The sequence below is a fragment of the Vipera ursinii genome, assembly GCF_947247035.1.
Source record: "Vipera ursinii genome assembly, chromosome: 1".
Taxonomy (NCBI): Eukaryota; Metazoa; Chordata; class Lepidosauria; order Squamata; family Viperidae; genus Vipera; species Vipera ursinii.
The window spans coordinates 193,039,111-193,063,465 of NC_139512.1; the positions used below are offsets into that span (position 1 = coordinate 193,039,111).

At 40.1% G+C, this 24,355-nt stretch overlaps 1 protein-coding gene and 1 long non-coding RNA gene across 2 annotated transcripts in view; both read left to right on the plus strand.

The window, feature by feature from the left end:
• The window catches only part of LOC310632646, a 1,302,393-nt gene that overhangs the window by 873,930 nt on the left and 404,108 nt on the right, over nt 1-24,355 (plus strand). The gene's annotated exons all lie outside the window — the stretch shown is intronic.
• MCM3 (minichromosome maintenance complex component 3) lies at nt 55-23,177 on the plus strand. The gene is made up of 17 exons (XM_083349959.1): nt 55-278; nt 3,308-3,420; nt 5,570-5,778; nt 7,072-7,202; nt 7,524-7,762; nt 8,345-8,453; nt 9,353-9,506; nt 9,990-10,121; nt 11,160-11,368; nt 12,131-12,305; nt 12,502-12,628; nt 13,738-13,888; nt 14,329-14,469; nt 15,644-15,747; nt 16,506-16,597; nt 20,728-20,800; nt 22,623-23,177. Exons 1-17 carry the CDS (start codon nt 195-197, stop codon nt 22,819-22,821), a joined length of 2,442 nt encoding a protein of 813 aa, XP_083206085.1. The 5' UTR covers nt 55-194; the 3' UTR covers nt 22,822-23,177.

Here is a 24,355-nt window from a genome sequence, read left to right on the forward strand (position 1 = left end):
GCGATTTTATTGGTCGCTGGTGCAATAACTCTAAAATGTCGGGGGCGGGGAGAAGGCAGAACCGCCGTGCAGTTTGGCGGGAAAAAGGGTCAGTTTTTCGCGCCAAGTAGAGTTGCAGGAAGAGTTGTAGTGTGGTTGCCTGTTTATGCGTGGAAGAAAAAGCAGCCTAGGGGGGAATTCATCTCGAGTCTGAGATGGCAGCACCCGCGCCAACTATTTTGGATGATGCTGAATTGCGAGAAGCTCAGCGAGACTACTTGGATTTTTTGGATGATGAGGTGAGCAGGGGGTCAGAGAGCTTGAGCTTATCCAAGCCACAGTCTTGCTGCTAAGCCGTAAAAATGCTTATTGGCAAGATCTTGTCGTGGGCGGAATTGAAAAATAATTCAGAAAAACAGTTTTCTGCAAAATAATGGATGGAATCTACTTCGTGAGGAGTTAAAATGGGATTAGATAATTTATTTTCTGAAAGGAGATAAGCCCTCTGCTCGGATACGTTGTATTACAGTTTCTGGAAGGAATAGCACTTAACCTGACGAGTTTCAATCTGTTCCGTTAAGAATATATATGAGTATAATTCCACAGCCCCAAATAATTTGCGAAGGATGAAATAAGTAATGGTTTAGCTGCTTAATGGTTTACGCACGTTGTTTTAATCCTTTTCATGCAGCTGTCTTTCCATGGTAGGTCAGTCCCTTAGAAGGGAGCGATCAATAGAGGCTAAATCTTATATAGGCTTTCACTTGGATGCAGGACATATAAAATACTTTATTAATAAAATCACAAGGAACCGAACTTGATTGTAAAGACTACCTTTATTTTGCTAGTCAGTTTTTAACTAAAATTCCCATGATCCTTTGCTATTGCCCGTGCTAATTAGAAGTAATGGAAGTTGAAATCCAAAACATCTGGAAAGGGTCTGCTCTCAGCTGAAACAACATGATACACAAGAGGAAAGGAAAGGAATGTTATAAATTCCTTAACACCAAAACAATCTGAAGTGCTATTTAAATCCATGTGGGACCCTAACTGCTTAGAACAGCGTTTCCCAACCTTAGGAACTTGAAGATGCGTGGACTTCAACTCCCAGAATTCCCCAGCCAGCATAGTTGAAGTCCACACATCTTCAAGTTCCTAAGGTTGGGAAACGCTGGCTTAGAATAATGGCAGCTAGAAAGAAGAAAACTATTCCTTCTCTTAAAAGATAAGAAGATCTGGATAGGGCAACTTATGTAATAGAGTACAGGTAGCCCTTAACTTATGACCACAATTGAGCACAACATTTCTGTTGCTAAGTGAAACATTTGTGAGTTTTCCTCCATTTTATGACCTTTTCTGCCACAGTTGTTAAGCGAAACCCTGCAGTTGTTAAGTTGCGGTAATGACATGATTGTTAAATGAATATACCTTCCCCCTTTGACTTTGCTTGTCAGAAAGACACGCAAGCTGTTCGCATGACCCCGGGGACACTGCAACTGTCATAAATATGAATCGGTTGCCAAGCATCTGAATTTTGATCACGTGACCATGGGCATGTTGCAATGGTTCTAAGTGTGAAAAATGGTCATAAGTCACTTTTACCAGTGCCATTGTAACTTTGAATGGTCACTAAATGAACTGTTGTAAGTCGAGGATTACCTGTATGCCCTCCTTTTATTTATTTTGCTTTATTTATTTATTTATTTATTTATTTATTTATTTATTTATTTATTTATTTTATTGGATTTATATACCGCCCTTTCCCGAAGGACTCAGGGCGGTTTACAGGGTATTTAAAACAAAAATCAATACAAAAGTTAAAAAACAATTAAAAAGATTAAATCAAATCCCTAAAAAATAAAAACCCCAATTAAAATTCTCAGCCTAGGCCGGAAAGCTCAAAGAGCCAGGTCTTGATGGATGCTCCCTTCTTTTCACTGTGAGAGTAAGTGAACCCAGGAATTTTCCTTGGTTAAAGGTCAAGAGAATTTTCAGCTGCACATGGCTTATTCAGTGCTTTTCTATAAGTGGAAGTGGGGATTGTGTCTCTTTTCATTGTCCTCAGTAATACAAGTTAAACTAGGTGGGAATAACTTGTCTTGTTGGAAGTTCTTCATCACTTATTGTTCCAGACAAGCAGAGAGTCCTCATTTTGTTTAGAATTGTAAAGCTACCTTTAAAAATCTAAAGAGTTGCTTAGTAGCAGTGTTTAATTTTTGAGGTAAAATTGGGAAGGTGTGCACTTTTATTAGAAAGGTGTCCTCTGAGCTTTGTAAAATGGGACAGTTATTGTCAATAGCTTTTCAGATTCATTTCTGTGTGTTGCTTGTATTTTTTTGTACATAACCTGAATTCCAATACTTTCTTTCCAGTGAATGCAAAGACAGTTTGCTTTACACATTTTTAATTTCTTTTTTTGGATTGGATGACCAATTCTGATTTTTGTCAGAAATTATAAGATTTTTTTAACCCCTCCACCCCAAAAAAAATTCAAATTAAAAACTGTGGCTCAAATTGTAAGGAAATATTGGCTTTTCATCAGGATGCATTTTTCTACTAATATTAATGTACTATTTTAGCAAAAGCAAACAATACTACGTTAAATATATTATTTTAAGCTTGTACTGTACGTATGTAGAATTTTTATATTAATTTATGTAAAAGCAGAATTAAATGATTGTAGGTTTTGAAAACTAAACATTTTTTGTTTTTGCTTTGTATTTTTTAAAAAAATAAAATAAAGCAGTTTGCTCTGGGATGTATCTGGTCAATTCTTTCACAGTATTTTGCATAAAATATATCTACTGCATTTATCTGCCAGTTACAAAACCATGTTATGCATGTTCTTCATTTGTAGAACAAGCAAAATTATTCACTTAGAGGATGAATAGTGCTCTGAAGCATGCAGGACTACAAGTATAGCACCTGTTTCCATTCCATATAACACATGCGTCTTTTCACGGGTTTGTGTGGCTGTTATATGCAGCTGTTGTATGAAGCTTAAAAAGTGGTTTAAGGAGTTTTGTAGACAGGTTCTGTAGTATATAGTCCTACTAAAGTGATTGCAGAAAGAGAAAGTACTGAATGTGAGCATGATACCATTTCACTAAATAAACTTAATGCGAAACTTTAAGCATCGTGATAGTTATTCTCCACCCAGTTCAACTTGTATCACTGAGAATAATGAGAGGAAACACAATCCGGCTTCACTTAGAGAACATTGAATAAACCATGATGAAGTAGAAGGCCTCTTGGCCATTTTTCCATAGAATCAGAATAAATGAATTAACATTATCTAAATAGTTCTTCTTACCTACCTTCCTTCCAGGAAGATCAGGGAATTTACCAGAGTAAAGTCCGGGACATGATTAATGACAATGGACATCGTCTGATTGTGAATATCAATGACCTACGCAGAAAGAATGAGAAAAGAGCCAGCCGGTAAGAATAAGAATGTTAGCAAAGTAATTGGTTGCACTTCTCCCCCTCCCCCCCCCAAAAAAAGGAACTGTATGTCTTCTAGTCCCTGTCTCATTTAGGAGTTTTTGGAAGCAACCATGTTTTGTGTTTTGAATCACTCTGGACCATTATTTTCTTTGTGAACCGAATAAGGAAAGTTTTCAATAATCATAGTCTGTACACACAAACCCATCTCTCTTCTGCTAATTATGGTTTGATTGAATCCCTACAGAATGTTTTTTCTAGTTTGTGCCTTTTATTCTGATTTAAGACAATGGCTGGCCCGGCCCTTGTTAAACATTCCTAGTCACACTGATGAACTTTATGTAAGGTACTTTAAGGCTAACATAAGTCCTTATGTCACTCTAAGACAGGGGTCGGCAACCTAAAAAAGGAAAAGAGCCACCGGGAACCGGTTCCATCACAAATTAAAAAAACTGGGAGCCGCGTGCGTGTGTCCATGTTTTTTGCGCATGCGCGGACGCACGCGGTTGCCATTTTTTTTTAAAGTGAGATGGAACTGGTTCCCAGTTGCCTGACGGCGACGGCCCGTCTGCAAAGCTGCCGCTTTCGGCAGCTTTGCAGACGGGCCGCGGCAGCTTCCTCAAAGAGCGGCACCGCTGCCCGTTCGCCCGGAGGTACGCGCGCACCTCTCCAAAGGTTTGGGGAGGTGCGCGCGCAGCTCCGCCCATTCGGGGAGGTGCGCGTGCACCTCTCGGAACGGGCTGCGGCGTCGCTCTTTGAGGAAGCTGCCGTGGCCCATCTGCAAAGTTGCCGCTTTCAGCAGCTTTGCAGACGGGCCGCGGCAGCTTCCTCAAAGAGCGACGCCGCGGCCCGTTCGCGCGGAGGTACGCGCGCACCTCCACCCATTCGGGGAGGTGCGCGCGCACCTCTCCAAACGGGCGGTGCCACTCTCCATTTGGAGAGGTGCGCGCGCACCACTGCCCGTTCGAAGAGATGCGCGCGCACCGGGCGGCTGGGAGCCGCAGGAGGCGGCTCAAAAAGCCGCATGCGGCTCCGGAGCCGCGGGTTGCCGACCCGTGCTCTAAGACAAAATGCTGTTACTTAATGGCAGTTTTGTTGCATGAAGGTTACCATCATGGAAGGAATGACTATTTGCAGAGGTAATATTGCTTATACATGAAGATTGTTGAATGCTTTACCATGTTTCAGGTCTTATTTGTAATGTTAGATTTCTAGTCATTGACTTGAAGAAATGAAGTTTTGATTTGAAGAATTTCCTGGAGATTTGGCTTTTTTAAATAAGAAGGCAGAAGAGTAGTCCATAATACACTACCTTTGAAATACTTGAATGTCACAGCCAGGTCATTTGGATTATGTTAACAAATTGGGAAATTTAATCTGCTTCAGTGATGGCAAAATGAAATGGTGAAGTTGGTATTATGGTGAATTTGATTCCTAGGGACTAGTCACTTTCTGGGACTTGTTTTGGTTTGTCATTATGTAAAATACTACCAGAGAATTTGCTGAAAATCTTTAGTCTGTACTAACAAGGCCAACTCAGAGGATTTTAAATCCAAACAAAGTTGGGCAGTTGCTGTAACCAGGGTTTTCTAATTCCCCCGTTTCACTGATGTGCATAGAATAATAAGGTTCATTAAAAGAGCATCCAGAAGTCTTTATTTCTATTTTTGGAACGTTGTCAACAATTGTAATATTTGTTGTTATATGTTAATCCATCTGGGCATTAATCTGTACATTCCATGGTAAGGCACATGTTATAAACCAAATATTCTACAGTACTCATCTTATTAAAAATAACAAATCTCGGTGACAATCAAAATATCCTTTCTAACTTAGTAAAATTAGTGTTTGTATGGCTAGACTCTCTGATACTTGTCATTGAGCAAGTGAGGGCCTAATTTCTGATCTTTAACTATGACTCGGGGTTATAGCAAAAGTTGTAGGTAAGTGCAGTATAGGAAAATTTAAAGGTGGTTAGCGTACTTAAAGATTACAGTGACAGATGCAATCTTTATTTTGAAAGGAGCACTGGGAATTAACAACATTGTTAATTCCTGATAGGGTTGTTTTAATGAGAATTGTTCTCCTGTTACAATACAGGCTTTTTCTGACAGGACATTAAAACTCTTGTTCATCTTTGCTGCAGTTTGCTGAACAGTGCTTTTGAGGAATTGGTGGCTTTCCAGCGTGCCCTGAAAGACTTTGTTGCTTCTGTGGATGCTACATATTCGAAGCAGTATGAAGATTTTTATATTGGGCTAGAAGGCAGCTTTGGATCTAAACATGTGACACCTCGGACGTTGACATCCCAGTTTCTCAGCTGTATTGTCTGTGTGGAGGGTATTGTTACAAAATGTGAGTGAAGCAGTCTGTGCACTAAAAACTGTTCAAATCAGCTTTTGATTCCAAATGGATAGATTATGACTGGTGAATGATTATGTTTAAAAAGCAGTAACTCCTCCAGTTTTAGAAATCTTTGGGACTTGGGGGGGGAGGAAGGAACATGGTGGTCCCTGCTTTCCTGCTAACAATATATTATCCAATGTACTCCATGAATGATGAGGCTTTCTCTCCAGGGTTTTGTAGCAGTGAAATAGACACTTAAGTAAGAATTGTTCCAGTAAAGCTAAACAGAACAATGTTGAGAATGTTATTCAGAAGAATCATTCGGATTATGCTTGTGTTAAATATTTGTTTGTGTTTTTCAAGGCCTTAGAACAGATTGCAATGCATTTAAAAAGACCCTCCACTGTTACCTTTAAAACACTAGTCTAGGAATAATTGTAAAGGTTCCCCCGCACATTTGTGCTAGTCGTTTCCGACTCTAGGGGCCGGTGCTCATCTCCGTTTCAAAGCCAAAGAGCCAGCGCTTGGCCGAGGACATCTCCGTGGTCATGTGGCTGGCATGACTAGATGCCAAAGGCGCACGGAGTGCTGTTACCTTTTTTTAAAAAAATCCCATTTATATCCCTCCCTCCGAAGACTCAGGGCAGCTTACAATCTAAGAAGCACAAATCAATGTGCTTAGCAATAGCCTTAATTCTATGTATATGCCTGCTTATTAGGGCTTTCGCCCCCCCCCAAGCAGCATTATTACAAAGTCAGCTTAATTGCCCCCAACAATCTCGGTCCTCATTTTACCTACCTCGGAAGGATGGAAGGCTGAGTCAACCTTGAGCCTGGTGGGACTTGAACCTGCACTAATTGCAGGCAGCTGGTGTTACTTAAGGAGGCATTAGCCCACTGCTCCACCAAGGCTCTTCCCACCGTAGTGGTCCTTATTTTTCTACTTGCATTTTTACGTGGTTTCGAACTGCTAGGTTGGCAGAAGCTGGGACGAGTAACAGGCGCTTACTATGCTACGCGGCACTCAGGATTCAACCTGCCAAACTGCCGACCTTCTGATCAACAAGCTCAGCGTCCTAACCCACTGACCCACCGCGTCCCTAGTCTAGGAATAGATTAAAACAAATTTAATGGGATTGAGTGTGCAATTGATGTGAAAAGACCTGGTACATTACATCAACTTAAAACATGTAATGTTTTGCAATCTGGCACGGGAACATCTGAAGCAAGTGTTCAGACTGAGGGTTGGCTTAGCCCTTTTCTTTATTTCCAGATGCCTTTTCTGTTCCTATTCCCGTGTAGGCTCTTTGGTGCGCCCAAAAGTTGTCCGAAGTGTGCATTACTGCCCTGCTACAAAGAAAACCATTGAGCGCCGATACACCGATTTGACTTCCCTGGAAGCTTTTCCATCCTCTGCTGTTTATCCCACCAAGGTGAGCTGTGTGGATTCAGAAGCCTCTCAAGCTCCTAGAAAGGAAGTGTCTCTATTATGAAAGAATTCTAAAAGATATTAGGATATAGACATGATATAGTTAAGTATTCTTCGACCCCAAATTTGGTGCTCAGTACTTAATGCTATGTACCACTTCAAAATATAAATAATGTTGGTGGCACAGCATGTACCCAAGAATTCCGAGTAATATGCATAGCACGTTTATATGAGGAATGTAAATTCAAATCCCATTTTTTAGCAAGTAAACCAAAAAAACCCTCTTTAAAAAAAACTAGTAAAAAACAACAGTATGTTCTTGTAGGATGAAGAAAACAACCCTCTTGAGACAGAATTTGGCCTGTCAACTTACAGAGATCATCAAACCATCACAATCCAGGAGATGCCAGAGAAAGCGCCAGCCGGACAGCTTCCTCGCTCTGTAGACATCATTTTAGATGATGACCTGGTAGACAAAGTAAAGCCAGGAGACCGAATACAGATCATTGGGACTTTTCGTTGTCTGCCAAGCAAGAGGGGTGGCTACACTTCAGGGACATTTCGGTTAGTAGTATATGCTGCTTTGTTGGTTTTTGGCTGATGTGCCAAGCCTTGAGATCCATGTTGCATCAAGCTCTCCTGCAACAAAACCATTTTCCAGAATAATGTCATTGCTTTTGTTTTGTTGTCCTTTTAAAAATTTGGCTTTTTAGAATCTGCATTTCCAGCGACTTTCAAGCCTTGCATTCGAGAAAATAATTTGGTCTATCGGTGAACATGCCATGTACATAAAATAGCGCTAAAGAAATACAGCCATTGTTAGAATGTAGTGGAATCTATGCTCCTGAGGCACTTTCTTTCATTCTAAACTGAGTTAAAAAATAAAAAAGTGTTATTTTTTAAAATATTTGCCTCAGTTTTGACACAGCTGTACGGTCTTCACGTTGGACTGTGCTCAACATCAGAATCTGCCAGAGATTCCTCCCGCAATGGTTACTCTTGAAATGTAATGCAGTAGAAGTCTTAAATTAATGGTATTTGTTTAGCTAATAACATATTACTGGTATTAGTGTTCCTGTGAAGCTGCAGAGAAATGTTTAAACATAAAAGGAAAAAGAGTGATTGTCTTGATTTATTTCTTTTCAGGACCATCCTGATTGCTTGCCAAGTAAAGCAAATGAGCAAGGAGGTCCAGCCTGAATATTCATCTAGAGATGTTAGCAAGATTAAAAAATTTAGCAAACAGCACTCAAAGGTAAACTGGATGCTGGCATTTGACAGGCATTACACATGTTCATAGAAATTCGGGTCTGTTATGCCCAGTGATGGTTTGTCTTAAAGTACAAATATGATTAATTTAAAAGTACTTCAAAATTATGGATATTTGTGTTCTTTTACTTTTTTTAAAAAAGGTTTCAGACTATATAATAAGTGGACAACAAAAACTGAAGTTATACAATTCATGCTAGGTACAGTTGATTGCTAGGCAAATAATTTATTAAATTTATACACTGTCTGACTTCCAGGATCTCAAAACACATTGAATTACTGTTATGATATAAAAAGGATAGGTTTCCACTGTATTATTGGTAGTTAACATATAGAAAAGAAATGAACTAAAATAATATAGATAAATATTGTAGAAAACATACACCAATGTTTGTATTTGCCTTGCTATGTGACATAAAATATATATAGGGTCCATTCTTGCTTAAATTTATTTACACTACTATGCATACCATCTGCATATATACCTGTTTCTTTTTGGATTGTATAAATATTTTACTTTTGTGTTCTTTTAATCTTTTTTCCATTAGCCTTTTTTAAAAAAATATGCCCCTCAAATTGTTTACATATTGTAGGAAAATGACCTGTGTGTGATGTTAAACCGTGAGATGAACATAGTCTCCTATATATATAAAAGTTTCAGTGATATAGCAAACCGTTAACAATAAGGAGAAATGAATTTGGTCTTTCTGCCCCAAATTCACATTTTTGAGCTAGCACGTAATATTTTAATTTTTGATGAAGCAATACTTTTTCTGAGGTAATAATAGGATACCCCCCTTTTCCCCCCCTTCATACTGTTTTTTTGCTTTTACTCCTATGTGGATATTCTAGTTCAATATTGTCCCATTTGTTTCCTGCATCTAGGATGTTTTTGAACAGCTTTCAAAATCTCTGGCTCCCAGCATTCATGGGCATGAGTACATCAAGAAGGCAATTCTGTGTATGCTCCTGGGAGGAGTTGAAAAAGTGTTGGAGAATGGAAGCCGGCTCCGAGGGGACATTAATATCCTACTGATTGGTATGTCACGGAGGCCTTGCATTTTGAATATTCCAGAAACACTGATCATATCCTATAATAGGAGAGTGTAGCTGGCAATTGTGTCGAATTTGAGGGATCTACATATGTCTATAATCTATTAAAGAGGAGGATTGGGAGGACAAGTACTTGAGAAAAGTACTTGTCCTCCCACAAAGAAGAGGGGATTGAGTTATTCTCTAGGGCACCAGAGAGCAAGACAAGAACTAATGGATAGAAGCTTGTTAAAAAGAGATGCAACCTAGAAGTAAGGAGAAATTTTCTGACCGTGAACAATTAAGCAAGGGAATAGCTTGCCCTCTGGGCTCCATCACTAGAGGTTTCCAAAAATATACTGGACAACCATTTGACTGGCATGGTGTAAGACACCTGTCTTGAGCAGCGGGCTGGACTAGAAGATCTCTGAGGTACCTTCCAGCTCTATGATTCTATGTTCTAAACAGCCTGTATCTCTTGTACTTTCAGGTGACCCTTCTGTTGCGAAGTCTCAGTTGTTACGTTACGTGTTGTGTACAGCTCCTCGGGCCATTCCCACTACTGGCAGGGGTTCTTCTGGAGTAGGCTTGACTGCTGCTGTCACAACAGATCAGGAAACTGGTGAGAACTTAGAAGCAAATGATGTACAAAGGGAACAGGTGGTACAGTCAAGGGAAAAAAAATAAGCTGACAGTCTTACTGCAGCCAAGAGGATTGATGGATGGATTGATTGATTCAATTTATGCCTACTATCGATGAGTTGCTTTATGTCTATTTTGAGCATTTGAATAGCAGTGAACAAAGAGCTTGAGATATAAGCAAAGCAGTGACCTGGTGATGCAGTATTACGCTGAGGAATTAAATCTTAAGCCAGCGTGAATTGGGCTATATTCACAAAGTTTGAAATGGACAGACAAGACAATTCCCTCTTATTTTTATTTGTCATTTGGACTGCTGCTGGCATGGCATGGAATAGAATATTATTTAGCATAAAAGAGTGAGGATATCAAATCTTTCATAATTACATCTAGTGTATATTATAGATGAAATAGCTCAAAATCCTGTCATGCTTCGGACTGAAAAATAACTAGGGTCAGTCCTAGTTAGGATTTGAACAGAAAAGTATCAGGAACTTCAGGTTTTTAGGTCAGATTGGAAAATAAAACTTACCCCAGTAGGCGGCAATAACAACCCACCTTCATTTTGTTGCAAAAAAACAAACAAACCCAACAACAGTAGCATGATCAGGGACTGTCATTTTTTAGCCACCTAGGTCTAATTGTGTGATAGTCCAGGACCTTCCTATAATACCTGAAACTGCTAGAATTGGTTAATCTCACTTTAAGATTTAAAAGCAACAAAATATTTTCTTAAAAAAAAATAAATCTTTAAAATTAAATCATTTTGCTTTGGAAGGATTGTGGGCCCCGTTTTGAGAAGTGATTATACTGGGACTGTGTTGTCAACTTTTCAGTTAATTTACCTTGGCTTTTCAGTAGATGGGATAATACTACTATTTCTTTCAGAGAATGGAGCAGTAGTGGAAAAACGGCACTTAAGGTAGCTTGAGAACTTTAGTAGCCTACTCCTGACTTAGAAACTCATGCGAGCTCAACCTTTGTACACTTTCTAGCTCTCTCTTTGTTTTCCCATTCTTAGGAGAACGTTGTCTGGAAGCTGGTGCCATGGTCTTGGCCGACCGTGGAGTAGTGTGCATTGATGAATTTGATAAGATGTCTGATATTGATCGTACTGCTATCCATGAAGTGATGGAGCAAGGCCGTGTTACTATTGCCAAAGCAGGCATTCAGGCCCAGCTCAATGCCCGTTGCAGTGTATTAGCTGCTGCGAATCCAGTCTATGGAAGGGTAAGCATGGAAGGGATTTCATTTTGATAAACTAGGTGGCAACTTTCTACGTCTACTGTTACATTTTTAGTTGATATCATATTGGTTTAGTTGCTTACTTACTGCCCATAGTTCTTAAATTGAGGATTTTTTTTAGTCACTGATTTTTCAACTGATTATATGTTTTCATGCCTGCTTTTGTGGAACACAGCAATACTTCATTAAATTCTCCAGAGTTAGTCCATATATTACTATTTCCTTGCACTTGGTCATCCCGATCTATGAAGATTGGCATCCTACCGGAGTATTGTCTGCCCCTTTTTAATGCTATATTTCATTGGGTTTTTGTTTTGCTTATTACATACTGCACTGTTATTGAATGTTACTTTTGTATTCTCAGCTCCATATATCACATAATTTCATAAGTGCACTTTGTGTAGTAGAGCAAAGTACTTGTACTTACAACATATACAAAAATGACTTCCTATGTAGCCTGCAGATGGGAGACAAAGGGAATAAAATTTTGAATTATGTGATTTTTGCTAAAGAAGAACTTTAGATTGACCTTCCTCTACGTCTGTTGTGCTCAAAACAACAACATAATATTGAAGCAGTACAAGATTTGAAATTTGAGCTCTCTCCCCGTGTGTGTGTGTGTATGTGTGTGTGTGTGTGTGTGTTTGTAGAGATAATGTGAAATCTCCTTAACGTTCTAGCAGTACTGCCTCTTCTGTTTGCAAATAAGAATTGCTAACTCGCTAACCTTTCCCTGCATTTTTGCAGTATGACCAATACAAAACTCCCATGGAGAATATTGGCCTTCAGGATTCTTTGCTGTCCCGATTTGATTTGCTCTTCATTGTTTTGGATCAAATGGATCCAGAACAAGATCGGGAAATCTCAGACCATGTCTTGCGAATGCATCGTTATAGAGCAGCTGGTGAACAGGATGGAGATGGTGAGTCTTTGACTTCCTTGAAATCTATCAACTGGGCCAAACATATTCTCTATGATGTTTGATAAAGCTTTTCTGAATTTATTTCGAAAGTGAGAAAGTTCAGATTATTTTATACACTGCAAGAGACAAAGTGTCGTTTAATGTGCTGATATATGCTAGATAACTCTTTAAGGACTATTTTCCCTTACTTTTCTAGCCATGCCTTTAGGCAGTACAGTTGAATTGCTGGCAACTGAGGACCCTTCCTTTACCGAGGAGGAAGATCAGGAGCTACAAGTGTATGAAAGGCACGATGACCTATTGCATGGACCTAGGAGGCGGAAGTAAGTGTTTCCTTCGCTCACCGTCTTATCAAATAGTGCATGCCCATGAAGAGTAGAGGCTCTGTCAGATGCCACCTCGATACTCCACTACTACACTTCGAGAGCTTCCTTCAGTGCCAGTCTGCCATGAACTGTAGGGACCAGGTGGGAGGGAAGTATATTTCAGGGGAATGAAAATTCACCATTCCTGTCTCAAAGTCAACTGCCTGGGAACGGAGCACAGCTGCATTCTTCAGGAGACCATTCTAAAAATATCTCTTAAATTTGAGTGGACGTGAGGGGATCAAATATGGGAGGCACCTTTTTTGGGGGGGGAAGTTACACTTGGGATTTTGGCTTGCGAATTTCAGTTCTGGCTTCTCGCTACTGTATTTCACTTGACTTCTAGTAAACTGTCTTTCTCAACCTAGTGGTGTAAAGGATCTTTCTTAAATCAGAAAGCTAAGGCCAGTCTGAGAGTTTCTGAGTTCAGGAATTGGTTTATAGTTGCATCCTAAAATTCCACTCTCGGGTCTTAAGACTAATATCAAGGAGCATAATTTCAGCGACCACGTTTTCTTAAAGGATAATCAACCTGTTGGTTTCTTTAGCTCCGCTTCTCAGTATCTGCCCATAGCAGGCTGTTTCTGTTTAACTACAAATCAGTGATTCCCAGCCAAGAATCCCCAGAGATGGCAGTTAGACTCCTATTATCCTCTAATAGGGACGCGGTGGCTCAGTGGGTTAGGACGCTGAGCTTCTCGATCGGAAGGTCGGCAGTTTGGCGGGTTGAATCCTGAGTGCCGCGTAACAGAGGTAGCGCCTGTTACTCATCCCAGCTTCTGCCAACCTAGCAGTTCAAAAGCACGTTAAAAAATGAAAGTAGAAAAATAGGGACCACTATGGTGGGAAGGTAACAGCGTTCCGTGCGCCTTTGGCGTCTAGTCATGCCGGCCACATGACCACAGAGACATCCTCGGACAAGCGCTGGCTCTTCGGCTATGAAACGGAGATGAGCACCAGCCCCTAGAGTTGGAAACGACTAGGATGCATGTGCGGGGGAACCTTTACCTTTACCTTTTTATCCTCTAATAAATAGTAGTTTATGCCTTTTGTTTGATCAAACTCAGAGAGAAGATCGTAAGCATGGACTTCATGAGGAAGTATATTCATTTTGCCAAGATGCTGAAGCCACTTTTGACTGAGGAAGCAGCAGCCCTCCTAGCCCAGGAATATTCTTCCCTTCGCAGTCAGGAGCAGGTCAGCTCTGACAATGCCAGGGTGAGTCACAAATCAAGATCTTTTTTTTTTTTTTGCAATGTGCACTGCTTTGAGAATCATAATTCAGTCCAGAAATCTTACTTTATTTAAAGTCCAATTGAATTTTGACAGGAATAAGGATGTGTGGAATAAGGATGCAGAAATGCTGCAAATTTCATGATCTGTACACTGGAAAGGCTCATACAATAGGCCATCTGGCATGGTGTTGAATGCTAGCCAGGATTTTGGAGGCATGCTCCCCATTTTTATACACAGCAACCTCACTGAATTCCCATCTAATACCTGTATGAATGGAGAAGTCTAATTCATGAATAGGATCCAGTCCTAAAGTACTGTTGTACTGCACCAAACATGCTTACATCTGTACATGTCCACAACACTTCGATTGTTGATCATCTTTTCATCATCCAAAGCATTCAGACCTGACTTGCTTTTTTCAGACTTCCCCTATTACACCCCGAACTCTAGAGACGTTGATCCGGCTGTCAACTGCACATGCTAAAGCCAGGATGAGTAAAATAATTGAGAAGCAGGATGCCAAAGCTGCTGTAGAGCTGGTACAATTTGCTTATTTCAAAAAGGTAAGTAAACAAGAGTTGTAAGAAAAGAATTAAAGTTGGGCTGAGGCTGAATAATGGTTGGTTTGCATCTTTGAATATAGAAGTGTCTTCAGAACAGGTAGTCCTTGACATACATCCACCATTGAGCCGAACATTTCTGTTGTTAAGTGAGACATTTCTTAAGTGTGTTTTGCCCCATATTTACAACCTTTCTTGCCACAGTTGTTAACTGAATCATTGCAGTTGATAAGTTAGTAACCTGGTTGTTAAGTGGACCTGGTTTCCTATTGACTTTGCTTGTCAGAAGGTCACAAAAGGTGAACACATGACCTCAGGGATACAGCAACGGTGATAAATATGAACCAGATGCCAAGCATCTGAATTTTGATCTCACAATCATGGGGATGCTTCAAAGGTCGTAACTCTGAACCATGATCATAAGTCACACTTTTCACTACTGTTGTAACTTTGAAAGATCACTAAATACTACCTGTATTCAACCGATGTTACTGATATCATTACTTGTCGTGTAATACCTCAATTTATATCACGATCAGTAGATAAAATTACCGAAGCAAAAGGATATGAGCAGAAGAGATGGCATGAAATGTCCCACTCAAGCTTGTACAGGAATCTGCCCCTCCTTATTTGGATGCCGATGTAGGTCATTGGTTTCATTTTCAGTCATTGCCAGCAGCCAAGACTTGGTAGAGACAGTAGAAAGTATACCCATATAGTGAATGACTAATTATTTTTTTTGGTGTGTCTGAAGTGCTTATGAAAGAGATGGAGGTTGTCCTGTAGACAGCCTTGTGACAGGATTACACAGTGTGTAAATGGCCATCTGGTTTTGAGCCAGACTTACAATTCAGTTTCATCGGCAACTTTATGACACTTGCTCAGGAGGAAATTTTGATACTTTTCTAGTAATCGTTTGAGATTTTTCTTTGTAGCTTTAATCCTATCACGGGAGATGGCAGATGTTTTTAAGGCAGTTACGTCTGTTGAAACTAAAATACTGGATTGATTTACACTGAGGCTGAAATTAGTATTTAAAACCATTAGGGATTCCCATCCTTGGAGGAAGAAACATGCGGCTCATGTCTTCCTCTGTGGAACTCAGACCATCCTAGGCTTCTGAGCAGCAGTTGATTGGCCCAGATATGGACTCTTTGATTTCTCTCCACTTTCCAAGGTTCTGGAAAAAGAAAAGAAGCGGAAAAAGCAGACTGAAGAGGACCCAGAAGAAGAGACAGATGGCGAAATGTCCCAAGAAAGGGAAAAAAGAAAGAAAAAGAGGTAGATGAGAAAAGTGTTAATAGGGGAACTTAAAAAACAAGATTTTAAAATAAATCCTTGGTTTTAAAACAAAGCCTTGATCCTCCAGACTTGGCAAACAGACTGTTAGGGTTAATATGGAATCGAATAATTGGCCTTTTTCATCAGCGTGTCCAGATGGCATTAACTTGAGGAGTTGTTTCTATGAAGCTGCCTACTTATAACCTTGGAGTCTGGTAGTGCTTTTGAGACCTGTTGTGTCTTGTATGTACTGACCTGTTTGGGTTTTGCATGCTGACAGCAAATACTGTTGAACTGTGTGGCACTTGGGAGTCCTAAGATTAGTAGCTATTTCCTGTTACCGAAACAGATGTAGAGACTTCATTTCCTCTTTATTAATGGATGGTGTTATCCATAATTGTTGTTCAGAATGGCCTCTTTAGAAGAAATGGAAGGCATTTTCATCAGCCCCAAGGAATAATATTTAGCCAGCAGAAAAGCTTTAAAAATTTGAATTTCCTCCTAGATGTTCGGGCAATACAATAGATGAAGCCATCTTCCTGGAGACAAGAGTCATATTGTTGATACCTTGGCTTCTGGATTTTGCCTTGTGTTGATATTGCCTGGATCTTAACTATCCTATTTTGGGAGAGTTTTTAATTGTATGTTGTGTTGAGTTGCAATTATCCAAGTTAAATGGCTGTGTAAATCTTCTAAATGAATATATTTTGAAGATCATTCATTAAAAGGCTTACTATTAACCTAATGTCCTTCTACAGAAGGAAAACAGATTCCAGTGAGCAGTCACCCACAGAAGGGGAAACACATGATCCTTATGACTTCAGTGACACAGAAGCAGAAATGCCAGAAAGTAAGTCATTTCTTTCAGACTGATAAATGAATAGAATCAGGCAAACAAAGTCTGTTTGCTGCGAGTTTTGATGCACAGTGCAATCCTTCTGGAGTTTGGAGAAAGATTCGTTTATGTCTGACTGTCTTCATCAGTTTGATCACTTCTTTCAGGGGCTTGATAGATTTGATCTTTTTTATTTTTGAATGTTTGTAGTTTTTAACCCTTATAGGTAGCCTTATTTAAAACCACAGTTGTGACTGGCAACTTGGTTATACATTAAGTGAAATCACAGCTGTGCTTACAATCTTACTTCAGCTTTACAGACTGGAAAATACCATTAATGTGAGGATTGGTCCCAAAGTTACTTTTTCAACACTACCATAATTGTGAACGGTTGCTAAACAAGGCAGTCACTGAATGAAGACTATTTGTATGTTATTTGATGGTATATATCCGGCTTGTTTTTTGCCAGCCTGATATCTTCGATCCTTCCTACAATAACCGATTTTCCCATAAGGAATTTGAGGGCATGACATCACCAGACTGAAATACCGTATTTTCCGGCGTATAAGACGACTTTTTAACCTATGAAAATCACCTCAAAAGTTGGGGGGTCGTCTTATACGCCCAGTCGTCTTATACGCCGGAAAATCAGTGGGTGGCGTCTGGCGGGAGCTGGCAGGGCAGTCCTGCGCACGCGCGCATTCCCCGGCTGCTCCTTAGCAGCTGGGGAGTGCGCGCGTGTGCAGGACTGCCCTGCCGGCTCCCGCCCGATGCTCTTCCCTCTTGAGGCAGCATCGCTCCCCGGCTCCTAAGGAGTCCTCGGGGATGCTGCCTCAAGAGGGAAGAGCGTCGGACGGGAGCCGGCAAGGAAGTCCTGCACACGCGCGCGCACGCAGGACTTCCCTGCCGCCTCCCGTCCGACGCTCTTCCCTCTTGCGGCAGCTGCTGCCTCAAGAGGGAAGAGCCGGCTCCTGTCCAACGCTCTTCCCTCTTGAGGCAGCAGCTGCCTCGAGGGAAGAGTGTCGGACGGGAACCGGCAGGGAAGTCCTGCTCCCGTCCGACGCTGCGCTTCCGCCGGGCGGTGCTGGCCGAGACGAGCCAGCAGGCAGCCGCCGTGAGCGCTGCGCTGAGGGGCAGCGGCAGGACGGCCCAGCGCCTGCAGGACGGCCAGCAGCCCCACGCGCAGCAGCAGCCGCCGGCTCAGCAACAGGTCCGAGCACAGGAGCCGCACCGCCAGGCTGCCCAGGAAAAGCAGCCACATTGAGAGGCTGCACGCCCAGTCCAGCTCCATGAGGGGCAGGGCGGGAAGCCGGCCGGGAAGAGGGACCGGGATCCCAGGCCGAGCGCACGGCCAACGGTGAGAGGGAAGCGGCACATGAAAAAGAGGCTGCGGGCGGAGCTGCCCCGCCCTGCGCCGAATGGGAGAAGTTCAAGGCCTGGGGGGGGAAGCAGGAGGGGCGCCGGCCGTGGCGGGGTGGCGGCTGCCCTCCGGCGCTGCCTGCCGCCTGGGAAATGCTGCGCCTTGGGGGCCGGCAGAAGCGCGGGAGAAGCCGGAGGGCCAGCGGGGCCAGTCGGTCCTTCGCCTCCTCTGCGACGGACAGGGAGGGCAGGGCATGTAAGTATTTTCCGGCGTATAAGACAAAAAACCTTGAAAAACTTCTTAAAAGTAGGGGGTCGTCTTATACGCCGGGTCGTCTTATACGCCGGAAAATACGGTATGCAGTCTAAAACTTCCTTATTCGTTATTGTTATCCAGGATATGTGTAATAGCTACACATAAGGTTAGGGTAGCTATATAATAAAATATCATGCCATCTTCATACTTTGTGAGCCAGCCTTTATTGCTGTCTTTCCCAAGAGGTTTTATAGATTCTGAAAGAGTGGGATATCCAGGGAAGCAGTGAGAGACTGGAGACAGTTTTGCTTTTAACAGAACCAATGACTGCAGCAGAACAACAAACTGACAAATGGATTGGCACCTAGAAATTCCTCTCTGGATAAATGGGGGGACCTGGAATTGCCAATAATGTTCCATGTAGGCATCCCCCATGGCAAGACTGGCAGGTTTAATGGTTTGGGAGCCAAGAGAATCAGGTTTGCCCAAGTTGTAGCTCAGGGCCTTCAAATAGACACTGGATTTATCTTCTCTTAATTACTTCTATAAATGGTTTGTTAACTACTTCTGGCATATTAAGAACCTTTAGATTGACAAGTTTCATCACAGCCGGTTATCCAAATGTGGAATAGAGAAAAACATGGTAAGAGGAAACTTCGAAGGCTGGACAGTAGAGGCAACCAGAAGGAACTAAATACTATAATTAAAGGAGTAGAGAATCACTAATACAAAATGAAGAAAAATATTTTAGCTTTGGAAGAATTCAAGGATATTTGGCAACAAGGCACTTAGAAATCTGTCTTTAAGACTATCTGCCAATATAAAAATGAGTTTAAATAAGAATGCAACTCAGAATTAGATTGTTTATCTAATATGGATTTAAAAATAAAAATCCATATGAATATGGATTTAAAAATGACAAGATACAAGAATGATATGGAAAAAGTGGTTACACATTACTTACAAGTGAAATGGACTGATGGCTTAATAACTAAAAGGGAAACATAAATAATCAGAAGAATGACTTGGACAACTATCTTATCTTGGACTTACAAAAGAGACTTGTTAAAAACTAATGAAAGAATTTCTAAGAAAAGAAGAAAAAATGAAAAATAGGTTCCTAGGACTTTATTTAAAGAGAATAAACAAGATTTTTAAAAGTAAAAGAAAGGAATATTTATTTTATTGAAGTTGGTTTATTTGATCAAGGTTAAATTATTTACAATGTTCTTTCTAGTAGCTCTTAACAGGTTTTTCTTGACCAGAACTGAATGATGAGGCTTTAAAGATTTTTTTTAAAGATAAGATAATGGGAAGAAGAGTTTTTTGTTGTATTTTTACAGACAGTGATAAGCTATGGTGTTGAAAGTAAACGAAATATGTAATCTTGTTAAAGTTGTAAAGCAGTTTCTGAGAGGAGACAAAGCGAAAATGATAAGAAATGTGTGGGACATTATTTTAAAGGATTAAATATTAAGATTTTTAGTATGTTCTTTCTGGTGGTTAATGTATTTTCGACTTAAGCTTGAATGATGAGGCTTTAAAGATTTGTTTATAGATAAGATATAGGATTTTTGTTATAGTTTTTGAGAAAATGGTAAGTTGTATTAAAAGGAAATGAAACTGATTTCATCTGATTAAAGTTAAAATATATGTGTTTGTAAATCTTAATGGATTTTTGCTGATTAAGATTAAATGAGGTTTTATGAGACATAGGAGGAAGAGATCTTCAGTTGAAATATTAGAGAAGGTGATTAGTTATGAAATCGTACTTGCCTTGGGCAGAAGTCATTTCTTTGTATATATTTTTTCTCCTTTATAACATTTTTTCTTTTTTTCTCTTTTTTTCCTCTGTACTTTTTATATTTTCTTAGTTGGTATTATTTTTTTAACTTTGTATTTGTTAAATTTGATAAACTTTTGATTGTAAAGATTGGTTTTCTGAAGCAGAGGAGGAAAAAGTGCTGCTCATCAAGACAAGAAATAATCCTCTGCATTTCTGAAGAAATACATTAATTTGTGACCAGTGGATTTTATTTTCTAAGGAAAATTGGTATGGGACTGCTCTCAAGTGCATGGAGCCTATTAAGAAGGTTAATTAGCTATAAGGAAATGGACCTGGCAACCTTAAGAATGCCAAACCTAATAATTTTACTAAGTATATCTTGGTGCTATTTTTGTGTTTTCTGGGTAAAAATAAACTGAATGTGACATTAAATTGATTTGTTTAACAATATAATTAAATGGAATGATATAGAATTTGTGCAGTTCCTTAAGATGTACCCCATAGTTTACAAGTAACAGTGGATAGGCTTGTGCTTCATGTAAGCTGCAAACTACATCGTACTGTTCAGTAAGTGGAACCCAAGTATCTTTAGCTCAACTTCCACTTTGGCAGTAAATTAATAATCTTGTTTTAATATCTTCTCCAGCAGATCACTGTGTCCGCTTCTTTTACAAAAGATACACATCGGATAATGCCAGTTGGTTTTTAATTTCATTTTCCTGTTTTTTATTTTTTATTTTTTAGTTCAGGCACACCCCTCCAAGATTCCTGAAGCATCAAGCACTGATGAGATTACATCAAAGTTGTCCGAGTCCAGGTAGGAAGCATGCAAAAACTCTTACACGACAGATTAAAATGAAATGAGATCTGGGGATATGAAATAGCCATATGCAGAAACGTGCCTAATCCAAACAGATTATTTTTGACCTTGAAACTCAATTTCAAGTTCAAAATAATCCTCCTGATCCAGTTCAAAAGAGGTGTTCTGATCATTCCAAAAGTATTCAACATCGGACAGTCCTGTTTCTGTTCATTACAGCCAGGGCTCCTTTCTGTACTCGTTATTTGCCAGGGAATCGGCCAGCCTAGGCACCAGAAGGGATGGAAGCGGGCAGGACTGAATGCCAGACGTCCCACTTCAGTTATTATTTCCCCTCCCCCCAAAGAATTACCCTAATTCGCACTCCACAGACCATTGAGGAGATTGAGTGCTTCTGAGCTTCCCTCCCATTCATCTACCCATTGATTGTCAATTAGGAAGAGTGGGTGGGAAGTCCTATGTTGAGAGTCTAATGGGTCCACTGATGATCTTCAATGAATTACAGTATAATTTTCCTAAAGCTATTTGGGAGCTTTAGGAAGTTAGCCTTTAGCTTCCAACAGATTCCAAACTCAAGGCAAGCTCCTTTCATAAAGGTCACCACCAGAGTTATAAATGCTGTCGTAAATTTACCATCAAAGCAGGAGAGAGCCCCACAGCGATTGAAGGAAATAGCACGCTTGGCTCAGTTGTGGACACTTGAATCTGGGTGAAAGGACTGATCTCCAGGAATCCACTGATGTGCAACGATGCTGCCTAGAGTCCACGTTGTGACTCCACTGACAGAAGTGCGATTACCAAATCTGGGGAAACACCTTTTGAGACTTGGACATTTTGTTAAAAGACAAGCTTTTCTGAACCACAGCTCGCTTCATTAGATGCACGGAGTGGCTACCGTAAACTGAGATGATTGCCCTACAAATCCTAAAAAGCTAATTCTGAGGAGAAATGGAAGCATTGGGGAATGTTTAGCCTTGATTAGTGGAGGATATGTTCACATATCCAAAAGGATGTGAAAGAGAAAGTCAAGACTTGGTGTACAAGATCTATAATGATGCACTTAAGTTACAAGAAGGCAGATTCCAAATGAATGCTGGGGAAAAAAACTTACCAGAAAGATTGTTCCTACATTATCTGGGGTGGCTTAGTTTATATTCCTGAATGGAACGAGGACTTTATGTTTTTAATAGGCCGTTTCAACTTTTATACGTGTTTGATTCCAGCAAACTCAAATTTATGGCATCTACAAATCATGAGATATTACGTGAAATCTTCAAGAGAAGCTTTCAATAAAAAGAAAATTCTAGACTGTTCTCTGCAGCTTCCTATTTGTGTTTATAGATGAAAAATGTATTTAAAATGTAATGTTTTTGGTATTTATGTGACTATACAGAAGTCAGCAAAGACACACTATTAAGGACTGTGCATAACTGGGAGGGGGGAATTTTGAATATATGGTATATAGAACCCTATTTGCAACCCTCTAAAGCAGACAAGTCAAACTCGGGACATATTCGAGCTTTTTCTCCATTGCTGGCAATGGAGCATGTCTTCTCCTATAAGTGCAGCTATGTTTCACACTGCAGTGTGATCCCAGGAAAAGATTGCGTTGCTTTAAAGAGTTGCAGGCAGGTGGTAAAGTTGTATCTCTCTGCACTCCAAAGCTTACTTGAAATTGAAAGGATGTACTGATTAATCCCCTGGACCTTTTCTCCCTACCGTATTCGTTCCCTTTTGTTGTTGTTTTACTCTCATTCACTCACTGTATTAGCAAGATTTTCCTTCAAAACATCCTTACTTTGCTCTTATACGTGCACAGGTTTAAAACCTTCAAGGCAGCCCTCTTGGAAGTGTTCAGAGTCGCCCATGCACAGTCTGTGAATCTGAAGAGCCTGCTGGAATCCATCAACCGGGACAACCCAACTCCTTTTTCATCAGCTGAAGTCAAAGCAGCATTGGAACAGATGCAAGAAGATAACCAGATCATGATGTCTGATGATATAATTTTTCTGATCTAGAGCAACTCTTAGAGAGGAGAAGGACTTACTATGTTCCCCTTAGGTGCTTGGTGTGGATGGAACCTCTTTCCAGCAACGTCAGTGGAGTTTGTCAAGAAATCTTGGCCTTATTGTTCCAAAGCAAATTCAGATTTCTCTGAACCAAACTATGTGAGGGGAATAAAGTCTTGACAGGTTTTTTTTTTCCTATTTCAAGCTCCCCTAGTAAAAAATAGCTGCATTATAGAGCAGCTTTCTTTAGTGTTAAGCACATTTTCTGATCATGATTCCCAAATTCTCCAGACTGCTGATAAATTTGGGATTTCCCATCTCTGCATTTGAAAGCATCCAGGTTAGGGAGATAGTTACCAGCTATACAGTAAGGGAGATAGTTACCAGCTATACAATAATGCTATTCTAAACATTCAAGCCTTGTCGCATCATTTTACCAATGAATTTAATGCTCCTTTCATTTTCTGCACAAGAGTTTTGTAAACTCCAGTGTGGTGATAAAAAGTGCATTCGCAAAATTGGCACGGTTAAGATTAGAATAAGTGAGTGCTCACGTGTACCATATTATATATATAAAACAAGACCTACTACCTTGAACTATAACTTAAATTTTAAGGTAAATGTTTTTGATGGTTTGTATATGAAAATAGCTTTTTCTGTCAGAAAGCTTTATCTGTGGGGGAAAATAGCATCAGCATTCTGAAAGCGGGCCTGTTCTTAAGGGGCATTTAATTTACCGCTGTGGCACCATGTCTTCCTCCAACTGGAAGCAAGAGAAGCTGTCCGGAATGCCAAGTAGCATTGATAAGTGGCAAATAGGAAAGCGATAGGCTGGGTCGTTCTGCCTCAGCTTTTTTTCCATCTACAGACGTATAATCTACAGAATTAACACAACATTTCTGCAAATATCAAAAGCCCTTGTGTTTTTAATGATGTCAAAATTGCAAAAGGCTTTGCTTTTTAATATTGTTTACATTGCACATTACAATACAGAATAAATTTGAGTCTATTCCTAAACAAATAGCTTGATCTCACATCAGACTTACTATGAATTCAGTTTGTATATTAAAACATGACATATATGGAGCGGTTTCAGCAGTTCCAACCTTTATTATCTGAAAGGTTGTTCATTTAGTTTCAGTGAGCTTAAATATTGGTTAAATAAAAGCTTCAGTGAGCTTAAATATTGGTTAAATAAAAGCTTGTACAGTACTATCCTTTATCTAAAATCAAATTGCAAGGAAAAGAAAGTTGTTTGAAATCCTGGTGTTTTTTTTTTCTCCCTGACAGTACAATTACCGGTCTCAATTTAAAACCCTTAAATATGTGTAAATGTATCTAGATCTTTTCAAGTGGTTCAAGGTGAGACTTTGTTTGAAAGAACATGATGGTCTTGAGGTTAAAAAAAAGCTGAAAAACTGATAGGTAGTCAGTAAAGAAAAAGGAACAGATTCCTGAATAGAAGTTGCATACTACCAACTTTTATTTCCATGCCTTCCAGATCTTCAAACAAGCGGCTTACAAGCTTAGCAGTAGCCTTCAT